General features: G+C 34.9%; 2 protein-coding genes across 4 annotated transcripts in view; one reads left to right on the forward strand and one right to left on the reverse strand.

Moving 5' to 3' along the window:
• The window catches only part of Pif1A (PFTAIRE-interacting factor 1A), a 177,948-nt gene that overhangs the window by 151,648 nt on the left and 619 nt on the right, over positions 1-25,681 (reverse strand). For all 3 annotated transcript variants that reach the window (XM_073076788.1, XM_073076786.1, XM_073076787.1), the window contains exons 2-4: positions 8,556-9,067; positions 4,562-4,675; positions 3,197-3,280 (exon numbers count right to left, since the gene is read on the reverse strand). In XM_073076788.1, coding sequence (XP_072932889.1) covers positions 3,197-3,280; positions 4,562-4,675; positions 8,556-8,942 — 585 coding nt within the window. In that variant the 5' untranslated portion in view covers positions 8,943-9,067. The remainder of the gene's footprint in view (positions 1-3,196; positions 3,281-4,561; positions 4,676-8,555; positions 9,068-25,681) is intronic.
• On the forward strand, positions 5,972-7,945 carry Ir85a (Ionotropic receptor 85a). The gene is made up of 2 exons (XM_073076891.1): positions 5,972-6,913; positions 7,307-7,945. Exons 1-2 carry the CDS (start codon positions 5,972-5,974, stop codon positions 7,943-7,945), a joined length of 1,581 nt encoding a protein of 526 aa, XP_072932992.1.

A 25,681-nucleotide genomic window follows, 5' to 3' on the forward strand; every position in this document is an offset into this window, starting at 1 on the left:
TTAGCGCGTTATTTATCTTATATAGCGTGATATATCAGCAACTCTGGTATTGCAAATTTAATATCTATATCCAAAACTCTAATTTTAACGAAACTTTCGTAGTTAATGTAGCTTAACAGACTGTACACATAAGAATATTGATAACGTTCAATCCTTTGTTAACAATTTTTATAGTATTGTAGTAACTAGTATGAAGGTGGTAGAACCCTTTGTAGTTCGACTCCGGCGGCACCACCGCCACATCTATTTCTGCCTTATAACAGCAGTGTTAGGCGCTGCTGTGTTCCGGTTTGAAGGGTGTGGTAAGGGAGACAGACTTTTCCGAGGCGTTCCAGCTTAGTCCTCAGGGGTAGCGGCGCATCGGTGGCCGACCTCATGTAGGAATATCTAATCCTATCTGGGGTTGATTACAGATGCCCATGGGCGGCAGTAGCCACTTACCATCAGTTGGACTGCATGCTCGTCTGCTACTCCTATATTATAAAAAAAAACTACCGAGCATACACTCCACACAGCTATTGCAGCCAATGGGCATCTGTAATCAAACCCAAATAAAATTAAACTCCTACCTGACGTCGATCAAGACGCGTTATTATTCCCGGTGGAATAAGTTGGAACACCTCGGATAGGTATATTTTCCTTACCACAACCTTCAAATCTGAACACAACAATGTTTAACACTGCTGTTTCAGTGGTGCATCCGGAGTCGAATCATAAAGGGCTTTATTACCTCCAAAATCATGATCTCGGTTTAAAGATTTAATATGTAATGGTTTGGCAAATTGTTAGCTAACGTTAATCAACGGTCCACAAACCGGTCGTCGAACTGTTTCAACGGATTTCAAAGGAAAAGCGGTAAAAGGAAACCTGGGTACCGAAATGGTAGAGTGCTGATAAGATTTATGTTCATACAAGTTAGTGAGGACGATAATAAAATTGTATTGTCCAAAAATAAGACTAACTGTGTGTTTCAAATGTTATTCTTTGTGTGTGTGTGAATTTTTGTTATAAACAAGTATATTTTTACGAATAATAAATTTAAACAACCCATATTAGGGGACTCTTATAAGAATTAAAATTTAAAATATTTTTTTTATCAATGCGAAAATCCATGCTTCTATATTCACTGGTAAGGCTAGAAAATACAGGTATGTGGGCTAGAAAGTAGAAATAAGCGTAAACAAAAAGTTGTAGCACGTTCCCGCAATACGCAAAGTGATTTTATTCTAATTTACTAAACTGGATGAAGTCAAAAAACCCAATAATATAAAATCTGAGATTTAATTAAACAAAAACTGCGGGTTACCAAATACTGTAATTATCCCCAATTCCTATGGAATCTCTAAACAAAAAATAAATCCTGGAAGCACGGCCGTATCGTGTGAAGACCCTAAGGGCTTGTAATTTGACACTCACTGAGGTTACCATCAACGTGAGTACTAAAACAGGACAAGCTATTCTTAACTATGTTTTGAAGTGGATTAAAGCTGAATGGTTTGTTTTGCTGAAAACTAACAAGGTATAAATAAATTTAATAAAAAAAAACCTCTATACTCGTATAACAACATTCAAGAAAAAAATATTGTTCCTAGAATTTCTTAATGATATTGTTAATACAATCGACATGATATTAAAGTATTGGTTGGTGGTGGATTACTATGAAGATGTATAAAAATAATAGTGTTTTCATAAAAATACGCCTTTCCTTTTAGTTTGCAAATTAATATTACAAACTAACCTCTAATCTGGGGTTGATTACAGACGTCCATGGCGGCGGTAACCACTTACCATCAGACGGATTGCGTGCTCGTATGCTCTTCCAATAATATAAAAAATACTATGTCGGATGCTACAAAATATTTTTCATTAAAATTATTTGAAATGATAAATCCTAAAAATGTCGGACGCATGGAAATCCTACTCCGGATGGTCCACCATTTAAAACAATTTGGACCAAATTTTCATCGTAAGACCTCGGGTGATGTTTGCATAACTATTTTTAGAAACGTTCAAAATACATTTTGAATATAGATCAACCCAGTACGCGCATAACCAAATCATTAATTATAAGAAACCATACATATTTTTTTATATAGTTGGCCCTAAAGATAAAGCAGTTAAAGCAGTGCTACCTGATGGAAAGTAGTCAACGTCGCCTATAGAAATTTGTAACACCAGAGTGTCCAATGCGTCGCCGGCTTCGAAGGAGAGCTCTTTTTGCTTTTTGGAGAGCCCCATGTCATAGCGCTCCGGGAATACCTCAAGAAGATATTTGTGTGTGACAAGAAAATATTGTGGAATATTTGTGTGTTTTTCCTTTTTAACATAATAATATTTTTTTTTAAGACTGAAGTAGCAAGTGAATTTGCAGTCCCTCCAATTCCATTTTTTATAGAACAGAAGTGGTAATTAAAAACGAACACAGATGTATTTCCATTCTAAGGTGGCCTTATCATACGTAAGTCAAACAGCACCCATAACTAAATTTTTGATGAACATATTCAAACAGTTGTGAGTCTTGACTTTAGGAATGTCCAAAATTTCCTCAATTATCCCTGGGAGTTTAAATAATGACGGGTCTAAGTAGAGAGCGGACGTGTTATTAGGGGCATGAGATGAATACGAATTAATTTCGTTTTGTAATAAATTCCATACCCAGATTATAAAAATAATTTAGTTTACGCATTTTTTAATAAGTAGCTTTTCGGGTGGCATTAATTTTTGGAGTAGGAAGAACATAGGTACACAAAAAACTATTACTTTTTGTTTTTCATAAAAATATCCTTAAGGTTTTATATGGTACAAATTTACTATTATAAAATACCTATTTCGGTCATGTAATTTAAAAAATTAGAGGCTTTGTAACATTACCTCAATTATCTGAAGCGGAGATAAGTAGAAGCCTTATTGAATATCATGTTACAGGCTAATACCTTATTATGGACCTATTCTAATTTATATTTGTACCATAGCCGGACATTTTAGAAGAGTAATAAAAATATGCGATATATTATGTATTATATTCTTAATATTCTCATGATCGACCAGTTATGATGACTGTTTACGGTGATCATAAAAAACAATTTTGCACGTTAATTGAGATGCTGACAGAATATACAGTTTATTTATTTTAAACTGTATCTATAATACTTCATGAGGACTAGATAGTTAAAATTATAGAAAGTAAACAACATACCTGATCACTTTGCTGCGTTGCCGCCTTCGCCGCCTCTCTTCTAAGTTGTATGATCACCCGCTCCTTCGATTTGATTTCCTCCAGCTGAAAGCAAGGAAAAATATATAGATAAATATATTTAAATGTTATTATGCAGATCTTAAGGTAAGTAAAACATTATTGAACGCAATTTAACGAACTAACCCTAACTAACACCTGTATCTTTTAAATAGCTAAAGAGCAAAACATATTGCTATTAAACATTTGTCAGGCGTCCCTCATTATTTTTTATCGATCCTGTAGCTTTGAAATAGCAATATTAGAAAAAGGTTATTTACGTTTTTATCTTGTCTTAAATTTGATTCGTAATAAAATCGATTGGTAAATAAAAACTTACATATTAGTCAAGATTTATGCCCAGTAATCGAAAGAACGGTAATGACCTGACGATCATATAACATGTTCCAATGGATAGTACCTATCTTACTTGTATTTTTTAGATATTTTGCTATGGACGACGCTTAATAACGTTTTTCATACCTCTAGCAATATCTATAATATCAACTACTGCGGGGGCTTCGATGTTTAAAGGACACCACGCCAGGGGCAATTACAACAGTATCCTATGTTCATGATTTTGATATCGGTCTGGTCGAAATCTAACACAGAACCACCTGCATGGCAGACCCATAAACGTAGATTTTTCGCTAAGCATCTATGGGCAGACCGCTGGTGATCGTTTCACGACCTAATTCTGTAGCCTACTTTTGGGGTTTATAACACAAGGATATTATAATGGAGTCGAATATAAATGTCTCTATGAGCTACATTCAAAGCGGTCTAGCCTTATACGATTTTGAATTGTTCATCCTACCATTTTGAGCGGTAAACAACAGTATTATAAACGCCTACATAAAGAGATTACTGTATGTAATTTGCGTTAATCGCTTACATTTATTCTCAAACGCATTAAACCATTTAATATGTTGCCTTGGATATAAAACTACGGTAACAAAATTAATAATTGCAATAACTATAAAAAGGGGACGTGGCATACCACGACTTGGCATAGTCGATAAAAATAAATTCTTCAAACAAGAGGAATTTTTTTGTATTTCGCTAATGAATCGGCCTACGACTCCACTATACCACCTCTTTTGGACCCCTCATTATACTTCCATCCCTGGCCCTCATTATCTTATTTTTTAATGGAGTTAAAAATATCTACTACAGTTGTGCCAGAAACTAGTATATTAACTATTACCTTCTGCCGGTTGTCTTGTAATAGTTACGCTTCTGCTCTAAAGTTTTTCTAGCTGCATATCGACCCCAAACCAAATCTTATAATAACGCCTACACCACAGTCATCATGTAAGCTCAACTCACCAGTTTATGACACTGCGCGCGCGCATCTCTCCGCGCGGCCTGTTCGAGCGCGGTGTGCTTAGCCACCTGCGCGCGCAACTCGGCCGCGCGGGCGCACTCCGCCGCCTGCGCAACCTACAAGCAAACACGATTGTTTACAGATTTATAAATAAAGAAACACATTGTTTTTTTTTTGTAATATAGGAGTAGCAGACGAGCATGCAGTCCACCTGATGGTAAGTGACTACTGCCGCCCATGGGCATCTTTAACCAACCCAAGATAGGATTAGATATTCCTACCTGAGGTCGGCCACAGATGCGCCGCTACCCCTGAGAACTAAGCTGAAACGTCTTGGAAAAGTATGTCTCCGTTACCACACCCGTCAAATCACAGCAGCTTAAAATATTCCAGATATGAGCTCATAAACAGAAAATTCAGTTATATATATTTTTATAGATTCATTACGAGTTATACTTCGACACAATTTATTGAAGCAGCTTAAGTTGTGTCATAGTTGTTAAACGTGTGTACTTCCTGTGAATGACAACTTAAGTCTGGATTACTTATGAAATACACTTCTGGCTGATAAGAAGTGTCAATATTCACGCAGAACAGGTACCAATGTACCCTTTCATGGTAACTGGAAATACAGTTATAATTGATACATTAAAATTACTTGTCGGATTAATATACTTAGGTACGTATATCTAATACTTGTCACAATCATTGAGTAATAGTTTGATGGAACTTGAGGTTTTTACTTGAAGCTATACCAATGACAAATGAGAAAATTTTGTTTTAGTATTTAAAAAAAAATAAGAATAATGAAATTAGTGATGAATCTCTTTTACAAGATCCTGAAGGTAAGGTTAAAGTGCTTGCTTAAGCTAAAAAATCATTAGAGTTTTTTCATGGACATGGAAAAGATTTTTTGAATAATATCCAGACCCTTATTGGCTATTTCTCTCTTCCGGAATTAACTATGTTACATCCGTACATCCATCCCATCCCATGTTTGTATGTCTTATGCTGTATCACCAAATTCCTGTTCCTTGTGGCCTCAAAACTCTTCCGAATTACATGCTTCATGCATGCTTCATTCCATGTTTTATATACCAAATCATTATTGATTATATTTTGTTACCATTTAAGCATTTTTATAATGATGTATGTATAATAATATATGAGAAAGGTTACATAAACCCTTAGCCTTCGTCAAAACATGTCCACGTGCCACAACAGGTCACTGATGAGCTCAACATGAGCGACACAATTAAACGATGCCAATATTTTCTTTGCACTATAATTGACGGGCCTCCATTGTATACACCGACACAACTAATGGCTGCAAACGCCTATTAATACTAAAATGACCTTAAACTTCGCAGTGTAACACAACTTTTCCCAGAAGTGACACGTGAGACTCGAAAATGTCTCTTACCCTTTTATATACAGTTATTCTGCTTTATAATTCCCCTCGTTTTACTTCTGCAAATGTTCTGAAAACAGAAATCTTCGCGTATCACAACGAAACTTCCTTCAAAGCAGAATTCGCTTATCAAGTCGTGCAGAAAATATTTAACGCGTTCCGACAGTGGTTCTTTACGATAACGTTTTGTGAATTTACGTACTTTGAAAACAGAATCTTGAAGTATACCGAAAACTATGCGTATGGATACCCAGTGATGCTTCTGAATGGGTGCCCAGATGTAAACAAGACTAAAGTGAAGCCAAAAATTAATAAACACGGACAAACAGCTTACGTGATAACTTCAGAAGATTTAACTATAGATGGGAGTGAATTTTCGGTGGACGCCTTATTGAGAACTGGAGTATTCAAACCAAGAAGTGTGGTGATTTTTGTAATTAATACGCCAATAAAGATGGATAGCTACTTTTATTATGCCATGAAGAGGCACTTTCATCTACTTTTCACAAGGAGTTTAACGAATTCTGTGATTTTGGTGTGGTCTGGTGAATTAAAAATGTTTACTTACAATCACTTTAAAGACGAAGTAAGAGATGTTACAAACGTTAAAGACATCAGCAGTCTGTTAGCTCGACAATACGATGATCTTTATGGCAGTCAATTACGTTTAAGCGTATTTAGGAAAATATATACATCGGATGAAACAGGTCCAGTTCATTGTAATTCTAACTTGGCGAAGACAGTTATGAACTATTTAAACGCTACTTGTAAGCCATTACCTCCTCGTGATGGGAACACCGTTGGGGATATGCTCCAAGACGGCACAGTGACAGGAGTTACAGCTGATTTAATGGATGGGTATACTGATCTAGAACTCAATTCTCGGATACTTAAGAACTCCTACTACGGTTATATTGATACAACATATCCACTCGAACAAGATGCATTATGTTTCTTAATCAAGAAATCAATAAAACAGTCCACTTTTATGACGACACTAAAATTAATATCACAAGATATGCTTATACTATTCATGTTTAATGTTGTGTTCTTAATATCTGTTTCATTGTTTATTCGTAAAGTTGAAAAGAAAGTATGGAATATCACTGATAATAGAACTTATACCGAAACGACACTGGATATAATTAAATGCTTAATAAGGCAGACGGTTGATATTAAATTTTCAGGCCCCGTATTTAGATGGGTAATTTTGATGATCATGGTATATTCATTAGTTGTCGACTGTGCAATTGATGTAAGTTTAGTTAAAATACTTTAACCTACTATTGTAAACTCAATTTGTCAGTTAAAAAATTTACTTTTTTCATTTTTTCAGGGTATCATCACTTCTGCGATAGCATACGTTAGGTTCAAGCCTGATATAAGCACTTGGAAGGAACTGATACATACAAATCTAACTTTTGGCGTCCATAACCGTCATGTGAGAATCTTCAATAAGAGTTTAAGCGAAGAATACTACGAAACTGTGATGAAACGTATGGAAGTATTCAATGATCAGAAAATAAAGGAAGTGATCGTGCAACGCCAGTTTCAATACGCAGTTTTACTTCGAAAATCTGACGCACAGTATATAAGTCGGAAACAATCGAATATGCAAGATGGGAGACCACTTTTCCATACTGTAGAAGAATGTCCCGTTCCTTGTTCGATAGTTTACGGACTTCGATATGGGAGCCCATATCTTACAAGGATCAATAACTTACTACACCATCTTAACCAAGGTGGCATACTCCAATATTGGTCACAATCTGATGAATTTACTCTCTACAAGGGTCATAAAAAGGCTATTTATAATGGTGACAATAAAGAACGGAAACCTCTAAATACTAAAAACCTTAAAGAAATGTTTATTGTTATGATGATAGGAGTACTGATTGCAACTTCCAGTTTTATTGTAGAATGTGCTTTACACATCTTTCGTAAATTAAAGGTTAACTTTCGGAAAGAACACTAAATACCAAAAACCTTAAAGAAATGTTTATTGTTATGATGATAGGAGTACTGATTGCAACTTCCAGTTTTATTGTAGAATGTGCTTTACACATCTTTCGTAAATTAAAGGTTAACTTTTGGAAAGAACACTAAATACCAAAAACCTTAAAGAAATGTTTATTGTTATGATGATAGGAGTACTGATTGCAACTTCCAGTTTTATTGTAGAATGTGCTTTACACATCTTTCGTAAATTAAAGGTTAACTTTCGGAAAGAACACTAAATACCAAAAACCTTAAAGAAATGTTTATTGTTATGATGATAGGAGTACTGATTGCAACTTCCAGTTTTATTGTAGAATGTGCTTTACACATCTTTCGTAAATTAAAGGTTAACTTTCGGAAAGAACACTAAATACCAAAAACCTTAAAGAAATGTTTATTGTTATGATGATAGGAGTACTGATTGCAACTTCCAGTTTTATTGTAGAGTGTGCTTTACACATCTGTCGTAAATTAAAGGTTAAATTCCGGAAAGAACACTAAAAATATTTGTTAAATCTTTCTGTGTGTATTGCATTTTTAGATGGTTGTTAGTCACAATGTTTAGAAAATATAAATTTAAACTGTACCTTGAGTTTTTCTTGAAGACCCTTATTCGCTGACTTTAAAGACTGAATTTCGGTTGCCAACCGTTTTAGTTCGACTAGTTTGCTATTTCCTATATTTGTGCCATAATTCGTATCTGGCTTAGTACCTGTTCGGAGCTGTTTCTCTAGGTAGTCTTCTTTCTTTTTGAATTCAGTCTTTAAGTTCCTTATAGTGCTTTCGTGTCGGGCTTTCAGCGCTCTAACCTCGCTCCGCTCGACGTCGAGCGACTTCTTCAAGGTTGCATTGTCAAGCCGCAACCGTTCGACGAGGCCCTTCAACTTATTGAGGAATGCTTCGTCGACGATACGCTTGTGGTCTTCTGCTACGGCGGTGATCGTGCTGGAGGTCGATGTGTCGGTGGACGCCATGGTGTGACGTCACCGTGTCGTATATTCGGGGACGTGTCTCGAACGTCCGCGGTCTTTGGCCTCGTACTATCGTACGGATCGCATGCGTTTCAAGTCGTTCGTGCTCGTTCTGGATGTGACGAACCCTGGAAATACAGAGATTTACAATTAAGACTATTGTCATTTTATTTTGGAATGTGATAAATGCGTAGACACGCGGACAACATCAAATTTGAAACGTGAATATAGTCTGTCCGTCTTACTTTAAAAGACGTCTTTTAAACCGTGAAGTTACTAAATATCCCTATTTATTGTTACATAATAAATATATCGGGTATCCAATGAAATAAAACGAAAATCCAAAATGGAATAAGTATACACACTGCCACCCAAAACGCAACACGCTAAAATCAAAACTGTCAATACGTAATTACTAAAGTGAAACCCTTCGTGCGGCGCTCCCTACTTCTACGAATTTCCGTTCGCGATTCGGTTTCATATTCCCGATGACGCATCGGGTTTTGTGTCTTTTATTAGCTGTAGTTACATTTGAAGAATCGGATAATGTAATGTAGCTTTATATATAATAACCCAAGTCTTCCACTTGTTGCTAAGTACTCTATAGCGCTATGGACAATAAAAATCAACCTCTAATAGGATTGAAGTCCTACCTAAGATAGGCCATAGTTGTGGTGCTAAAGTCTAAGAAGGAACACTGCAAAAAAATCTGCACCACCACACTCTTCGAAGCAGAAGCCGTATTACTAGAATCAGATAGAAATATGCGCTCATTTAAATTGCCACCTTCTACATATTTGGTGACACTTTTCCAAAAGTTATATAAGTTCTCCTGTTTATTCAGGCTAATTTTTAAGTCTGACGTATTGATGTATTTATCCAAGATTTTTGCGAAGTGCTAAACTACTCTTGAAGCATGATACATTTCTCAACACAGTAAAGGACCCTATAGAGAGTAAAGTTTCTTACTAAAGTATTTAGGATTCCTCCATGGGCCTTCGAAATACCCAAGACAACTTAAATTTTGATCAAAAACTCCAATTTCATATTTGGATGAAAGTACAAAATACCATACCATTATACCATTGGTTTGTCTTTGGAACAAATAAAAAAAGGAAACAGTCTACAAATGGCGGTAATTTAAAACTAGGGCTAACAAATCCCTCATCTTTCCTTGCAGATGATTATGAACAATAAGCAGTGAATATTAATATAATTACAGGAAGGTTGGAGCTTGGCCGTTCAGATCATACAAACCTTGGACGAACCGCTCATATTAGATTATACAAAGGTTTCATGTAACCTAATTTATGTGTTACAACTTGTCATTGTCAGGCTTAGTGATATTTTGAATGTCATCTTCGAAGAACATAAAACACTTAGTATCATCAAACTTAGTGAAATATTACGGTTATAAGTTTGTATGTATGTTTGTGTGATAATGTATTTGCAATTATTCGGCAGTTTTATGATCAACTCCGTCTTATGACCAGTAATATTTTTATAATATAGGAGTAGCAGACGAGCATACATTTCACCTGATAGTAAGTGGCTACTGCCGCCCATGGCAATCTGTAAAAAACCCCAGATAGGATTAGATTCCTACCTGAGGTCGGCCACAGATGCACTACTCCAAAGAACTAAACTGGAATGCCTCAGAAAAGTATGTCTCCCTTACCACACCCTTCAAACCAGACAAAGTATAGTTAGTATATTTCACCAGTTTCATGATCAAGTCTTGTGTCTAGTGGTCTGATTTATGTTCGTTTAATTCCGGACATCCGTAAAATGAAGCACTCTTGGGATTACTCACGTGTCTCGCTATCAACCCACCCGTTATAACCTATTTTCTTTGTATCTACTGAAGTAAAAACAATATTTATTACGTATATAGAGTCAGGTGACCATAACTATAAGATAGCATTACTAAAAGAAATCTAATTTTAAATAACAACTTTGAGGCCAAAAATATAAATGGAAGCTATACTGCGAAAATTAGCAAAAATAGAAAATAAAGATCTTCCCTCATTGTAACCTACTTAATTTATAATAAATCTAAAATAAATCCTGATTATTATATTCTACCATACGATATAGTATTCACACAACCCGCTGTACACAATTCGACTAGAACCTTATACCTATACATTTTTCATGAGTCTCACATATGATTTTATTTATAACGGTTTCCTTTGTCACCGCATGTGTTCAACCCTCTATTTCAATAATCTATGCAAATATAAATAGTGTATCCTCTTATAAAACAGGGCACGGCGCGTCACTCGGCACTCTGACATCATTAGTTAATGGCCGACATACTACCGCTTAGTAGGTGGCGAAAATAGCGGGAATTAACGACTTTAAGGCAATAAACTCTTCGGGATATTCATTCTGTACAGTTTGTTGCTTTAACATGTTATACACAACGTTGTAGGTACGGTTCAACACGAACAAAGTACAGAAGCTGACATAAGACAGATGTTAAAATTTACGCTTTTCATTTCGGTTTTTACCGTACACAATACCAATCGAACCAATATGTTTACACTTGATTATTAAAATCATTTTATTTACGTACATATATTACCGACTATCGTTAACCCTTACTGCTGGGTGCAGGTTTCTTGGTAGAGTGACAAAAGTAGTCTACCACCACGCCAGTCAAGTGTTGGTTTATACTTGACATGCGCCATTACGATTGATAATGTTATGGAGTATACTTATACAGGTAGATATACCCCATCATCCCATGTAGTTTTCTTATTTAATATCTAACACGTGCTTAACATTTAATTTCGAGAAATTTGAGATGTGAAAAAGTTGACATGTTGGTTACACATTAGAGTCCTACTTGAGGTCGGCCCCAGATACGTTGCTACCCCTAAAACGTTAAGTTGGGACTTTACACAATTATGTTTCCCTTAACAACGCCCTTCAAAACAGAACACAACAGCGCTGAACACTACTGGTAATAGGCAGCAATAGGTGTGGCAGTGATGCATTTGTCGAACCACAAAAGGCTCTACCACAGTCCAATAATACAAATTATTGGTGCAAGAATATAATTCTCCTCACCTCTCTAGATACAAAGTAATATATACGAGTACACACATGAGAATGTTTCACTTAACATTATAAGATTAGTCATGTACGCTTAGATTACACTGGCCAGTGTCCAGTGGCACTTTATCAGGACAAATATACTTAGCTGACTAGTTATCAGTGTTTGTGTGTATTTTAGTTCATTAGAATCTAATGTATAGAATAGCATGGCGGTGATAGCCTGTTATAGTTCGCGCCAAACTGCGAGTCCGCTCTAAAATTGTTGCGAGCAGGTATTGTTATGGTGACGCGATTCATTTATATATTCAGAGCGGACTAGCAGTTTTACGCGGGCTACACATTATTAATGTTCTATGATCTCTCAGGCTTCTTCTGACATTACCCGACTGCAGAGGGTGAAGTTTTTCTAGCACATGTATGTAGGTATGTAACTTTTTTAATTTCCTTAAAACAATATATTATTGAACACATTAGCTTTTTATTAGCTGTTCAAATAGATCAAGGCAATCATATAGAGCTAGTTGAAATTATAATCCGATTCGTTGAAATTGAATTCGAATAAAATATAACCTGCTTTATGTGTCGGGCATTAAGAGTTTATACTGTTCTTGTATAACAAATAAATAAACGTTTCACATTTAAGCTCACAATGACACAATATATCTATTACTATTCTCACTCCTACGATCGACCTCAGGTGTGTCAAAGTTATGTGACCCTGTACGTTATACATTTTTAGTTACACATGAGTTTCTAGACTTTTCCATTCCCTAGAAGAATACTTGGATTTAATGTTGAAGATAAACACTTTCTAAACAATATGTATAAAGTACGTTTGCATCCAGCGTCAGATTTACCAACAGGCTGGAGCCTAGGGCGGCAGATTTCAGAGCGGCTTTTTAATATTTATTAACTTCATCATCAACAAATTACTGTCCCACTGCTGAAAACGAGGGTCTTGATTGTAAAGGGATTTGAGTAGGTAAACTACTAACTAGGTATAACTCTCATATATACTTACTAGATTCGGAGGAGAATAGAATACTAATTTATTCAAGGGAAAAAACATACAAGAACACAACAATTTTCGTACGTTGATATGTATAAGAAATGATTACGATTTTACACATTTTGTACTTATGTATTAGAAACAAGTCATCATATAAATGATTTCTAATACACACATAACATTGAAAAATAACCTAGAAATTAAGTGTTGAGTCCGAGTGAGGGAGACCTAAAGCTTCTGAGATATGCTAACAACTGCAATTATGGTGCAGAAATAGATACTGCGGATACTCTAAGGGCATTATCACCTGTCGGTGTCTTTATACCTGGGGGATCCAGGTTCGAAACTAGTCTCTAATCACATTACCAGTGTGAATGGCCGGTTGATAAATTGACTAAGACAGGAACTCGGCAGGTGGTACCTGTACTGGGAACCAAGTTTTTCTGCGCAAACAGGTTCTGTATGTCCCTAGGTAGATAACAGAGTAATCAATTGAACATGATCCCGCATTTCCTGCTGGCATAAACATTGCAATAATATCTAGGAATAAAATTGTCTGGCTGTTATTTCAAAATTTAATGCAGATATCGAATGGCAAAATTGTGTTATTTTTTTGCTTTGTAAAGGTATTGTATTGGTTTGGTTGCAAATATGGATAGTTTTGGTTTTTATTAAAGTAAGGTTTGGTTTTGGCCACAATCTTACCTGACAGTAAGTGATGATGTGGGCTTAATTATAGCTTCCACGCAAATTTATGGCATCGTGCAAGTAGTGAATGAATTTAACAGCATTTATTTAATTAAATATTTAGGGTTTTGTCAGGAAAAATGATAGACTAAGTATTTTGTATCCCGATAAAACTCAAGTTTCTGTATTAAAACTAAAAAATCGTGTAAGTTACACGTGCACCAAACCGTCAAATAATCCCAGATTTGTCAAAAACAAAAGAAAGCATCAAAGTTCAACGTTAAAAGAAACTATTTGTCACTTATTTAAGACTAAGCAAGAATATTATGCCGACTTTTATTTGAATTTTTAAAATATTACGTTGACTTTTGCAAAATAAATTAAACCCAATCCAGAAGGAAGTTCAGCAAAGGACGCACCAATTGTGCCAATTAGGTTCCGGATTGAACCCGCCGACCCGGATCATGCCACACATAATAACACTTTCGGATCATACGATACACTTCGGATCTTTCTGATTGTACCACAATGGGCTTTCTAAGGATGTAAGAGTGTACGACATTATGACTGCGACTCTGACGGTCTGTGACTCATCTATATATATATATATATATATATATATATATATATATATATATAAATGAATGTTTGTCCTGTCCTGTAAACTGCCGCGTCTCTATTGGTCTGTGACTCATCTATATATATAAAAAATGAATGTTCGTCTGTATGTGCTTTATAGAATCGTAAACTATGCATTTGATCATGTGATGAGCTTTAGCAAAGTTGTTGTGCATGAGCCTACGAAGGCTTTTGAGTTGGCACGACCAATTTTCGACAGATGGCGCCACTGTCATTCCAATGAAGGAATACAGATTTTCAGTTATATTTACATATGTCATGTATTTCTTTAAAACGCGGGCGAAGCCGCGGCCACTATTATTTGGTTATAATTTTTAGGGTAAGCCTAAAGGGTAAAAACGGAACCCTATTACTAAGCCTCCGCTGTCTGTCCGTCTGTCACAGGGCTCTGTCTCGTGAACCGTAATTGATAGACAATTTTTATAGAGTATGTAGAGTGGCCGCTATAAGAACAATTACTAAAAAAACTGGACAGTCATTTACATAACGTATGTATCTGTGTCCTAAATATCTTGACGGAGTGTAAGTAGTTTTAAGTAGTATTCTTTTTATAATAATTTCAACTGTAAAGTATCTTTTTAGCCCATTAGAATATAAAATAGTTGCATTTACTTCCTGTTTGACATAGTGGGCGCTACATCAGCCTACCACTCTCTATACCGGTCGAGTTCCGGATTTGATTCCCGGTCAGGCGGAAATCTAATGTTAATTCTGTTTATGCTCAGTTCTATATTCCTGGAATATCTATTCTGCATATTTCTACATTTTTTATGGTGCAATTAGTTATTAGTATTATTGAAAACATAGGTTGAGAACATCAAATTTTATGTTACGAAGTTTTAGGCTTAAATAAAATGTTAAATGATCACTTGGTGCAGTGTAACCATTTGAATTTCGACCTCTCAGTCCCAGGTTCGAATTCTTGACCACACATCTGATTTTTCGAAATTTAGTGCGTATTAGAAATTAATGATCACTTCCTTTAACGCATCTACAATTAACACGTCAGTCCTTACTGATGCTTTATTTTTATTTCCATGGAAACTGCTATTATTGCCTTTATTATGAGTATATTTGAAAAAACGTCCCAAAGGTGTACGAAGTGACCAATATAAAATTGGTTACCTTACTATTACCTAAATCCCTCTCTATCTCTCTCTGAGAAAAAACTTGTGCCCAATAGTGGGACAGTCATGGGCAACGTAAATACATGACCTTTCCATGGCCAGCCAGTGGCCAAGTTTCGTGACTCTGTATGTGAAAATTTGACGAGTCATTAAGCAAACCAATTTAATGAAATTTCTTTCAAGCTATGGGAAAGGTGTAATCCGTAACAAAACATCCTTTCTTGATTACATTATTCATTAAGACCGTGAGACTTAAGATAAATGTGAGGATGTAAATCTTATCGTTTCTCATGTGACCAGTTTGCAAGCGTATATGGATATGGGCAGCAGATATATATCATGTCATATTACGTTCAATTACTAACATAAAGCTATAAATACTTGTAACCAGTTTTAAAAGTGAATTGACGAGAAATGCTGAACTTATGTTATTGCGAAATAAACTATAGGTACCAAGGCATAGTACAAGTATACTATAAATACATAGTTAAATATACACACACGGCGGTCTTTCAATGAAAAAATATGAATAACATTGACTATCATTTTGCTCTCTATATACTTTATCCAAGGGATGATAGACCCCTTTCGAGCTCGACTGCAGAAAAACGCATTTCTGCCCTATTCTTCTAATTCTGTATTCTATTACATCATATAACATTTTATCTCAGTGTTCAACAGCAAAATATACAATAGTATTTTATGTGATGGCAGATGGAAGCTACAAACGCCAATATTAAAAATTCAGAACCGCCCTCAGCGCTCATAAACGATATGCTACTCCTGAATTTTATCCCTTATTCACCTTCTACAATACGTAAAACTATTTCAGACTTACACACTACTTACTCATATGATACATTCGTATAAGACGGTATATAAACAATATTTTGGCCAAGATGTACGTCATCAATAAATTAGGCAGATGAAATTGGCGCAACATTGCGAAAACCGCGGGCCGTGATTCAGATTCTCCTTTCGATCCCATTTTCAATTCGGTCATGTTTATTTACAGCATTCAGGAAAGGTCAGGAAATTGCGATCTTGTTGCGATGTTGGAGTGTGCTCGTTTTAGTTTATACTGTGTTTTGGCACAGAAATAATGATAGACTCAATTATACTTAAGGAGTGAAGTGTCTGCAATTTCAAATTGTATTTAACTAAGTTCCTTAGTAGCGTAGCTAGGCACAAACCTGTAGTGATTCCTGTGAAACGATTTATGACATCTTAGAGAGAATGTCACATAAAAAATTGCATCGACCCCTATCAATGGGGTCGATGAAAACTATTATTGATTGACACCAAATTAAGTCTTGACTTTACCCTAGTTTTTAAATAATAAGAAAAAGCTTAAATTGAAATAATTCGAAACTTGAAAGACGTAAGATTTAAATCCTATCCTGAATATGATTTAATATACTTACGACATTAGTCATAATCTGATTAATACGATATCACAACATACAGATCATTTGTCTGATGTCTGTCTGATTCAACTAACACTACATCATGCCTTGTTTCACCTTTCGATCAAGAACTCAACAACCTTACTTTTTGAAATAGCTGTGGCATCCATCTAGCCGAACCATGAAGGACTCTCATCAATAAACACCTAACATATTGTTTTCTCGGCCAGGCGAAGCCGTGAGGTTGTTCCGAGCTATTAACTACGTAGTGACTAGAGGATGTCTCCCGAAATATCTGTGACGCTGTGGACAAACATCTGATTCACGCAGTCTACTTGTTGCATACTAGTTACGTACGCATCTGGTTATATTGATGTTAATGATGACTTACGCTGATAGACAATGAGTTATTTTATAAATGTTACCATAATCTATGTACGTCAATTATTCAATATTATTTATTGAATAAATTCAATATTATTTCTCGTATTTGTCTCCAATTTTTTCTTAACAACGAAATTTGACATTTTCTGGATTGAATTATCTAAATCGATCTTTTGTAGGAACGACATTAGATATGTTAATTACTAATGTCATGATTTCCGAATTTAATAATTTTTTAAAACAATTTTTTACAAAACCCTTATAGGTATAGAGTATCCGATCTGATAATTGTGACATGTCGAATTAAGAAAAGAAGAATAGTTGTCACTGTAAGTGTTTAAAAAATGGAAGTAGTTGGGGCGGGAGAAAAATACATTAGATCAATGTTATTTTATGTTATCCTGATAATATGTTGTGTTGAAAATGTGGAAATAAAGCAAACCAAGAAAGGTTAATTAAAGAAATAAGTGATGATGGAATTAAGATGGTGTCAAATATATGTAACAGTACAACCTGATGTGAGCATTGAATAAATATGTACTGCATAAAGGTTGTTTTTATTACACTAATAACAGGCGTATATTATAATGAAAAAACTCCTATGAATATATAAAAAAACATTTTATATTCGATACCGATACAAAGGTTATTATGTTTTTCGAGTTTTTTAAGTGTATTTTCAATATGTACATTATACGAACATAAATTGTGAATTTTGGATCTCTGGTCTTTAGTAAAAATAACAGGCGATAATAGACTTAGCTTAAAAAGCTCCCTTTATTATTTTGTTTTTTGAAGATATAAAATGAGGTTTTCTTCAGATGTGATAAAAGTATACTACGAGGTAGTTATATCTATCTAATTATCACTGGCGAATCAATACAGGATATTTCACAAATCTCAAGATGTGTGGATGCTATTCGCATACCGGCGCGCATGTGGAAATACTTATCCGGTCAAAGTAATGAACTCATGTTTATCTAAATTTAGGTCCATTTCCTAAATGGTGTAGGCAATAGGCATTAGCCGCCTAGTAGCTTCTATGTCTAGACTTCGAGATAATTTGATACTTATTTCTAACAATAGGTAATGTGCCCCACAAATTTGTTGCTACCCCTGAAGACTAAACTGGATCGCCTCGTATTATTAAATCTCGCCGATTCTATACTTTTTAAACGGTAGAAACGTGTATCGGTAATGTCTCTAAAGTCAAAACATGATGGCCTCTACCTCCAGGAGATAAAATTTGTGTGGTTCGATGGAGGAGGTGCCACCACCATACCTATTTCTAGCGTGAAACAGTTCTTGCATTTCAGTAATAGGGTGCAAACAAATACCAGCTGACTTAGATATGAGCAGACTAACTTATTCCACAGGAGTGACAACGCACCAAAAAGAGTTATTTACAGATGTCCATGAAGTCAAGCAGTAATAGCCTAGTGGTTAAGAAACTAGGCCTCTCGATCGAGGGGTCCGAGGTTCAAATCCCAGGCCCGCACCTCTGATTTTTCAAAGTTATGTGCTTATTAGAAATTAATTATCACTTGCTAAACGGTGAAGGAAAACATCGTGAGGAAACCTGCATATCTGAGAGATTTATAAAAAAAAATCTCAAAGGTATGTGAAGTCTACTAATACGCACTTGGCCAGCGCGGTGGACTATGGCCTAATCCTTCTCATTATGAGAGGAGACCCGTGCCCAGCAGTGGGACAGTAATGTGTTGTTGATGATGATGATGTTGATGAATCAACTACAAATAGGAAGTATACTCGTAAGGGGTCGGGCACAACAACAGATGTCCATAGGCGGCAGTGGTTAATTATCATCAGGTTGTACTCCATGCTAGCTTGCTACTTCAATCTTATAAAAATCCTTCAAGTTTTAGTGTAATAACTAAAAGTTTGGTATTAAAAAATGCGTACTTACAAGACTCCTCTTACTGTCTTTCTTCTTTTTCTATTATAATAACTTGTTATAAAACTTAAAACAAAAATCTGAGTACTAGATGTGAGTTAACTGAGTACTACTAGAGATTTAAGAGACGAAACTAGTTTGATGTAGCTATGTTAAATTAATAAGGAACATCACAATTAAGACTGGAAGTCGTCAAGGCAAGAGGTTTCGCTTGACGGGACATCGCGGAACTGGCTTGACCTCGACGACGTTAATTAACGTTAAACGTTAAAAATAATGTTATTAAATATAACAACGAATTTTATGGTAATATAATTAATATTATGTAACCCGACACATTAATACGTAAATGTGTACACTGATTGTTCTGTACATGTTCTGTACCCTTACCATGAGTTTTTACGTTTTGACAAATATGACTGTTTTGGTATTTGTTTACGTATTTGCCCATACAATTTCCAATCACCGCCCCTAGCGGATTGTGACAGAACTAGGAAATCGTATGGGCCAATACGTAAACAAATACCAAAACAGTCATATTTGTCAAAAAATAAAAACTATTGTCAAATTATTGTAAAATGTCAAAACGTAAAAACTCATGGTAAGGGCATTGTAGAGGGTTCCCAAAGATAAGTAGAGATATCTCCCCGCCTTGTAATTGAAGGAAGCAATTAAATGCCTTCAACGGCTGACATTTCTGTCAGCCATCTAATGGCTGTCATGGTAATTTACGCGGAACAATGCCCACATGCGCAGTTAAGTGGTGCAAAAACACGAAATCGAATAAAAACTGCAGAGAAATATCGTTTAATTCGTAAATGATCTAAAAACTACATTATTTTAAATATTTTACAAACACGAAAATAGACGACAGTGACAATTTCAATTGTCAAAACTGGTTACATTTTCTTGCTAGGAGTGAGTAATCTTTTCTAATCTATGGGGGTTCCATTAGAGAATGGTACCAGTAGATTGGTACAGACAGATTCATGAGTTATTTTGATATAATTTCGTGCTCAGTATTTATTTACTTGTACTCTACATTTGATTGCTCTACAAAATTTTATTAGCCTCTATCCTATACTTTCAGAGCATTCAGTGTTAATCAAGTTACTTTTAGAGGATTAGATAAATGTTCTATGTTCAAGTAAAAGTCCCGCTCCTTACAATTATATAAACTAATTAGAATATAACGGCTATTTAAAATTTTAGGATTTATTATCTCATAGAACGCGAATGAAATAGAAAATACTTTTCCACCTCATAAAGTTGTGCTCAACATCTTTTAAAATTACAGAATGTTCTTCCTCTAATGTCATCAATCACTTTATTGAATAACAGATAATTAAAATAGTCGTATAGATAATAAATAGCATAGATTTCCAAAACGTCAAACATCCCCCGTGTATTTTAAATTTAGGACTGACATTAAATCTAAATATGTAATAGATTGTACAACCCTTGCTATGCGTGGTGCGTGCTAGGCAACGAAAGAAAACGTAAACAAACAGACCAAAATGGCGGCGGTCGTCGACCCTATTATATTCTATTGGAACAAGTGACCGGACTATTTTCATTGCGAGGATGTGGGCTTTGAGTGGCAGTTAATACATTGTCCAACTAGCAAGATACCAAAGACATTTATGTCACATACCTATCAAATATAGTTTGGCATATCTGGCAGATAATCTTTTGTCTATGCTGGTTTAATGTTTTTTTTTTTATAATATAGGAGAAGCAAACGTGCATGCAGTCCACCTTATGGTGAATGGCTACTACCGCCCATGAACATCTATAATCAACCCCTACCTAAGGTCTATTAATTCTAATTACATTCCTACCTAAGGTCGGCCATAGATGCGCCGCTACCCCTAAGGACTAAATTGAAATGCCTCTGAAAAGACTTCCTTACAACACCCTTCAAGCAGCGCTTAACACTGTTGTTATTAGGCCCACATAATTATGGCTTCATCAAAGATTTTTCAATTTCCCCCAGAAATACTTAGATAAAATTTTGCTCCCGCGCAAAAGAATGACGACGTCGATCGTCCAGTCCTACCCAGTTCCTACCCATTTTAGACGGATTGCACCATCGGCCGATCATTCGCTAGGTCTTTTACATAAAAAACGTCAAATTAAACGCATCTTGGCCTTCAGCTCCCGTTGTTGGCGTAAAGATATTTTATGGCGACGCGCCAACGCCGGCTGACGTTCAACTTCCATGGAAAATTGGAACAGGAATATTCCAAGGGCAATAATTAATTCATCGAATAAGTATCGCTCGTGGTCGTGCCTCCTGCTTTTTAGTTGGCCTTTTCACCTCGTAAAAAGAAATAATTTAAGTTTTAATATCTTTGTTATTTTCTCTATAAGAATTACTAATAAATTACGATAAAAAACTTATAAATTAAACTGTTATGTGTTTATTTCATTAATTCGTTATTTGGTTAATTTAATTTACATTAATGAATGAAAGGTGAAAATCTTGTTAAGGAAATGTCCTTAACAAGATTTTCGGGATATAAGTAATACATAACAGATTAAAAACTTTTTATCATTAAACTCTAATGAACCCATGCACTTAAAACGCATTACAGTAGCACAAACACATTATTGTACCTCAAAAACTGAAAGCCTCAAACAAGTATTCCTCATAAATATACCAATAATATTTTTATTTACATTATATTAGATGATGTAATCAGAAAATGTTTATCTTACATTAGCAGACCATTACTTTGTGCTAGGAAGGCTTTGCGTGACTCGATATTTTATCGCAAAAGTAACAAAACGCACCCTTAGTGGTTTTCGTGGAGCCACCCTTCGGAAAAGGGCTAAAAGCTATTGATCAATAAATTGTAACTTGAAAAGTGATTCGTCAGGTTGTAAAGTTTTATGTAGAGCCAAATTGATTTCAGATAAGTTAACGTGGCCTTTTAGTAACATTAAAGTTTTAAATTGAATTATTTTATTGAGGACCTACGTGGCGCAGGGGTCATCAAACCAATGTAATGCGCAGTAGATAATCAATGCTAATAACACCATATTATTTAATTACTAGCTGACCCGGCAAACTTTGTACCGCCTCAAAATCTATTTATCAAATTTATTTCATGTAAAATATAGCCTATATTACTCGTGGATAATGTTGCTTTCGAATGGTGAAAGAATTTTTAAATTCGTTCCAGTAGTTTTTGAGTTTATTCATTACAACCAAACAAACAAACAAAGTTTTCCTCTTTATAATATTAGTGTAGATGAATCTCTTGCAGCTTTTGGCATTTAGGTAGTCGTCTTTGTATGTATGTGTGTCACTTGTATTGCCTTCCATTTTTACGGTAATGGTGTCATAAAGTAAATAGCAATACATATTTTAAAATCAACGGGTCTACAAATGCGTTCAACATTTTTTATAGTAAAGTCCGCGTCAAACTGCTAGTCAGCTCTGAATATAGAAATGAATCGTCGCCATAGCAAATTGTATGTCTACACCTGCTCGCAACAACTTCAGAGCGGACTAGCAGTTTGGCGCGGACTATACCATAAAGTGTTTTTCTCTACTTTTTCTTACCCAAACTACTACATTATTATTTATCTTATTACATATCAGTATCATTCGTACATGTTTCGAAGAAAAGCGAGTCGGAAAACTCACTACGAGACGTAACTGTAAGCCTATAATCAGTTTAGTGAAAGTCTCGCAGCCATGTCCGTCAACTGCCTACCGGAAATGAGCATAAACTTATCCGCCATGTTTGTTCATTTGTCGTTTCAATTTAAATATTGTTCTATGAGATTCATAGACAATTTTTACTTTTATTTACAAAAGGAACACGACGTCTTAGTTATAGATGACACAATTCTGTTAAAAAACTGCCTAATATTAATGATCATTAATTTCTTTATTTAGATAACAACAATAATACAATTTTAAATAAATAGAATCATTCATAGTTCAACTACAGGGACATCTTGGCTTATAACAATAGGGCTAATCGCTGATGTATCCTGGTTTGAAGATCGTGGTAAGAAAAACATAGGTAGGTATAGTCTGCGCCAAACTTCTAGTCTTAAAGCGAAAAAAAACGTCTTTGAAAAGAAATTCTTTTATTTTAAAAATAACTGTATTAAAAATGAAAAGATAATTTATAATTTTGATTCATCGTCTAGGTTTTCTTAAGATATCCATGTTTTGACTCGATTACCACCTCGCCACCAGCTATTATTAAGAAACTCTATAATATAAATTCTTTGTAACTAACAACACTTTATCACGAAACTCTCTGTTTGTAAATCTAGGTGTTAGCCCGGGTTGGGCAACAATGGATTGAACTGATAGAAAATTTGATTTTATGGTCTCAAAGCACGATGTCTAGGAAAATTGGACGTAAGAAGTAATATACTTTTTTGGAGGTTTTGGTAATTTTATAATAAATCCGTAAATATTGTACTCTACACATAATTGAAAAAATGTGTTTCGTAATATTGAAATGGGTCGCTACTTGACTTTTTTTATAAAATTAAAATAGCAAACGAAGATGCAGTGTACTATTTATGACGGAATATTTTACTGTTTTAAGGAGGAAATAAAACTTTCCTGAACTATGATAGTTTTTAAAAGATGGTGGTAGGCCCCCAGAGAAGTACACTAGTATCTGCTATTCATCAAAATAGGGTTAGAAATTTATTTCCAAAGTTCTATGGTTAAAACAATGTATGTACTACACATATAGGTAAATATAAAGCGGGGTCGTTTAAAAATAGTTCCAAAGATGAACTATAAGGCCGGATATCAAAGAATGTATTCGTGAAAAATTGGCGCCGTTCCGACGCCGATCACCACAGAGTAATGAGATTTTAAACCACTCAATTACCATAGACAAAAGTGCTTTTAGGTTGCCGTAGCTAATAGCAAAACATTAAAATTGTATAATAATACTAAGATAACACCGATAACATTCTAGTTCACCAGCGTAGTGTGAGATATCTCAGAAAGTTTTTCAAAATCATAGGTACCTATAGATAGGCAGAGGTGTCAATCAATAGTACTAGCGTCCCCAAACACCCCACCTCCTAAATTTATAACTATGAAGTGAAATAATATAATTGCGTGTAGTTGTATATTACGAAAACAAATTTAATTTTGATAAAATTATAGCCCCTCCAGACTACTGATCCATGCATAATGCGCCATCGGACACATCTTATCACACAATGCTTTATTAATTATATGTAAAAATGATGGCATTAAAAAAAAGAGAATAATTATTATTAAAAAAAAAGACAAACCCACTGAGTTTCCTACCGGATTTTCTCAGTAGAGGTCGCGTTCCGATCCGGTAGTAGTTTAAGAAAAATATTGTACCTGACAATTTGTAAGTGCCGTCGTTAGCCTATACAAAATAAATATATTTCATTTCATTTTATTTTCATTTCATTTCATCACTATCGTTTTTTAAATTAAATAATGTCACCAATTATCGTCAAACCAAACTGACAAAACCAGTATAAATTACACTTAGTTTACCTTAAAAATATGCATAAAATCTAAAATAGTACCCCCCTTTTTCAAAACCGGTAAAAAAGAGACAGCACCACCTGAAACTGTGGTGTTATCATAAAAAGTACCAAAGTTTCGCCGTGACCACGATCCATGCAACTGGGTCGAAATATCGGCAATAAAAAACGCATATCGTGAGTACCCGTTACATAATAAAATGTCTCAATTCCGCGATAATTTTAGTCTAAAATCATAAGTACCAAAATACCTAAAATACTTCTCTATTATAATCGTAATTTAAGTTCTAATTAAGGACAAACAGTCTAACGCGACAATTAGCTTAATTAAACAATGTTACGCTTCATCACTAAACTATTTCACATAACGTGAAAATGCCGATTTCGCAATTTCTCGACAACGACATTTTCTTTGTTTGTTCATATTCGCAAGTACGAATACTTTCGATCTTAGTATCGCTTTAACCCAATATTACAAGATTTACGTAATATTTATTTATTACCTGTGGCATTTGTTCCTATTTATTTATCCTTCAATAAACGCTCCCTACGCATGATTTTTTCAAAATCGTTCCTTATCCATATTTTTTATGGATTAATTAGAAAAATAAAAATCCTAGTTTTTTATTATACCTAATTCATATTGGCCAAATATTTTTTTTAAATCAAGAAGCTATCATTGAAAAAAATCTATAAAACCAGCAAACAATATGTGAACGGATCGATTTTTCCGCCCACAAAGTTCTTTTATCATGCTCGTGTCATTTTGTTATAAAAAAAACTGTTCCATTTTCTAAAATGTAATTGCTCTAATATAACACAGGAGCGACACTTGTATAAACAGTACACGGTGAAAATTTGTAAGCAGGCAACATCAAAGTTTTTATAGCCGAATTTACACGACATTCTCGCCTCTACAACGATGTGAAAAAGCTTGTTTTTCCTTGAACTTTAGGGCGTATGGTTTGTGTTACTTTGTCGACATTAACCCATAA

This window comes from Epargyreus clarus, unplaced genomic scaffold (assembly GCF_041222505.1).
Source record: "Epargyreus clarus isolate Ecla_fem2 unplaced genomic scaffold, WU_Ecla_fem_2.2 ptg000009l, whole genome shotgun sequence".
Lineage (NCBI taxonomy): Eukaryota > Metazoa > Arthropoda > Insecta > Lepidoptera > Hesperiidae > Epargyreus > Epargyreus clarus.

Bases quoted from the DNA above. Each gene is read 5' to 3' on its own strand.
- Ir85a (XM_073076891.1), top strand. From the start codon at position 5,972: ATGTCTCTTACCCTTTTATATACAGTTATTCTGCTTTATAATTCCCCT. The intron at 6,914-7,306 runs GCATTATGTTTC...TCATTTTTTCAG, and splicing joins CATATCCACTCGAACAAGAT to GGTATCATCACTTCTGCGAT.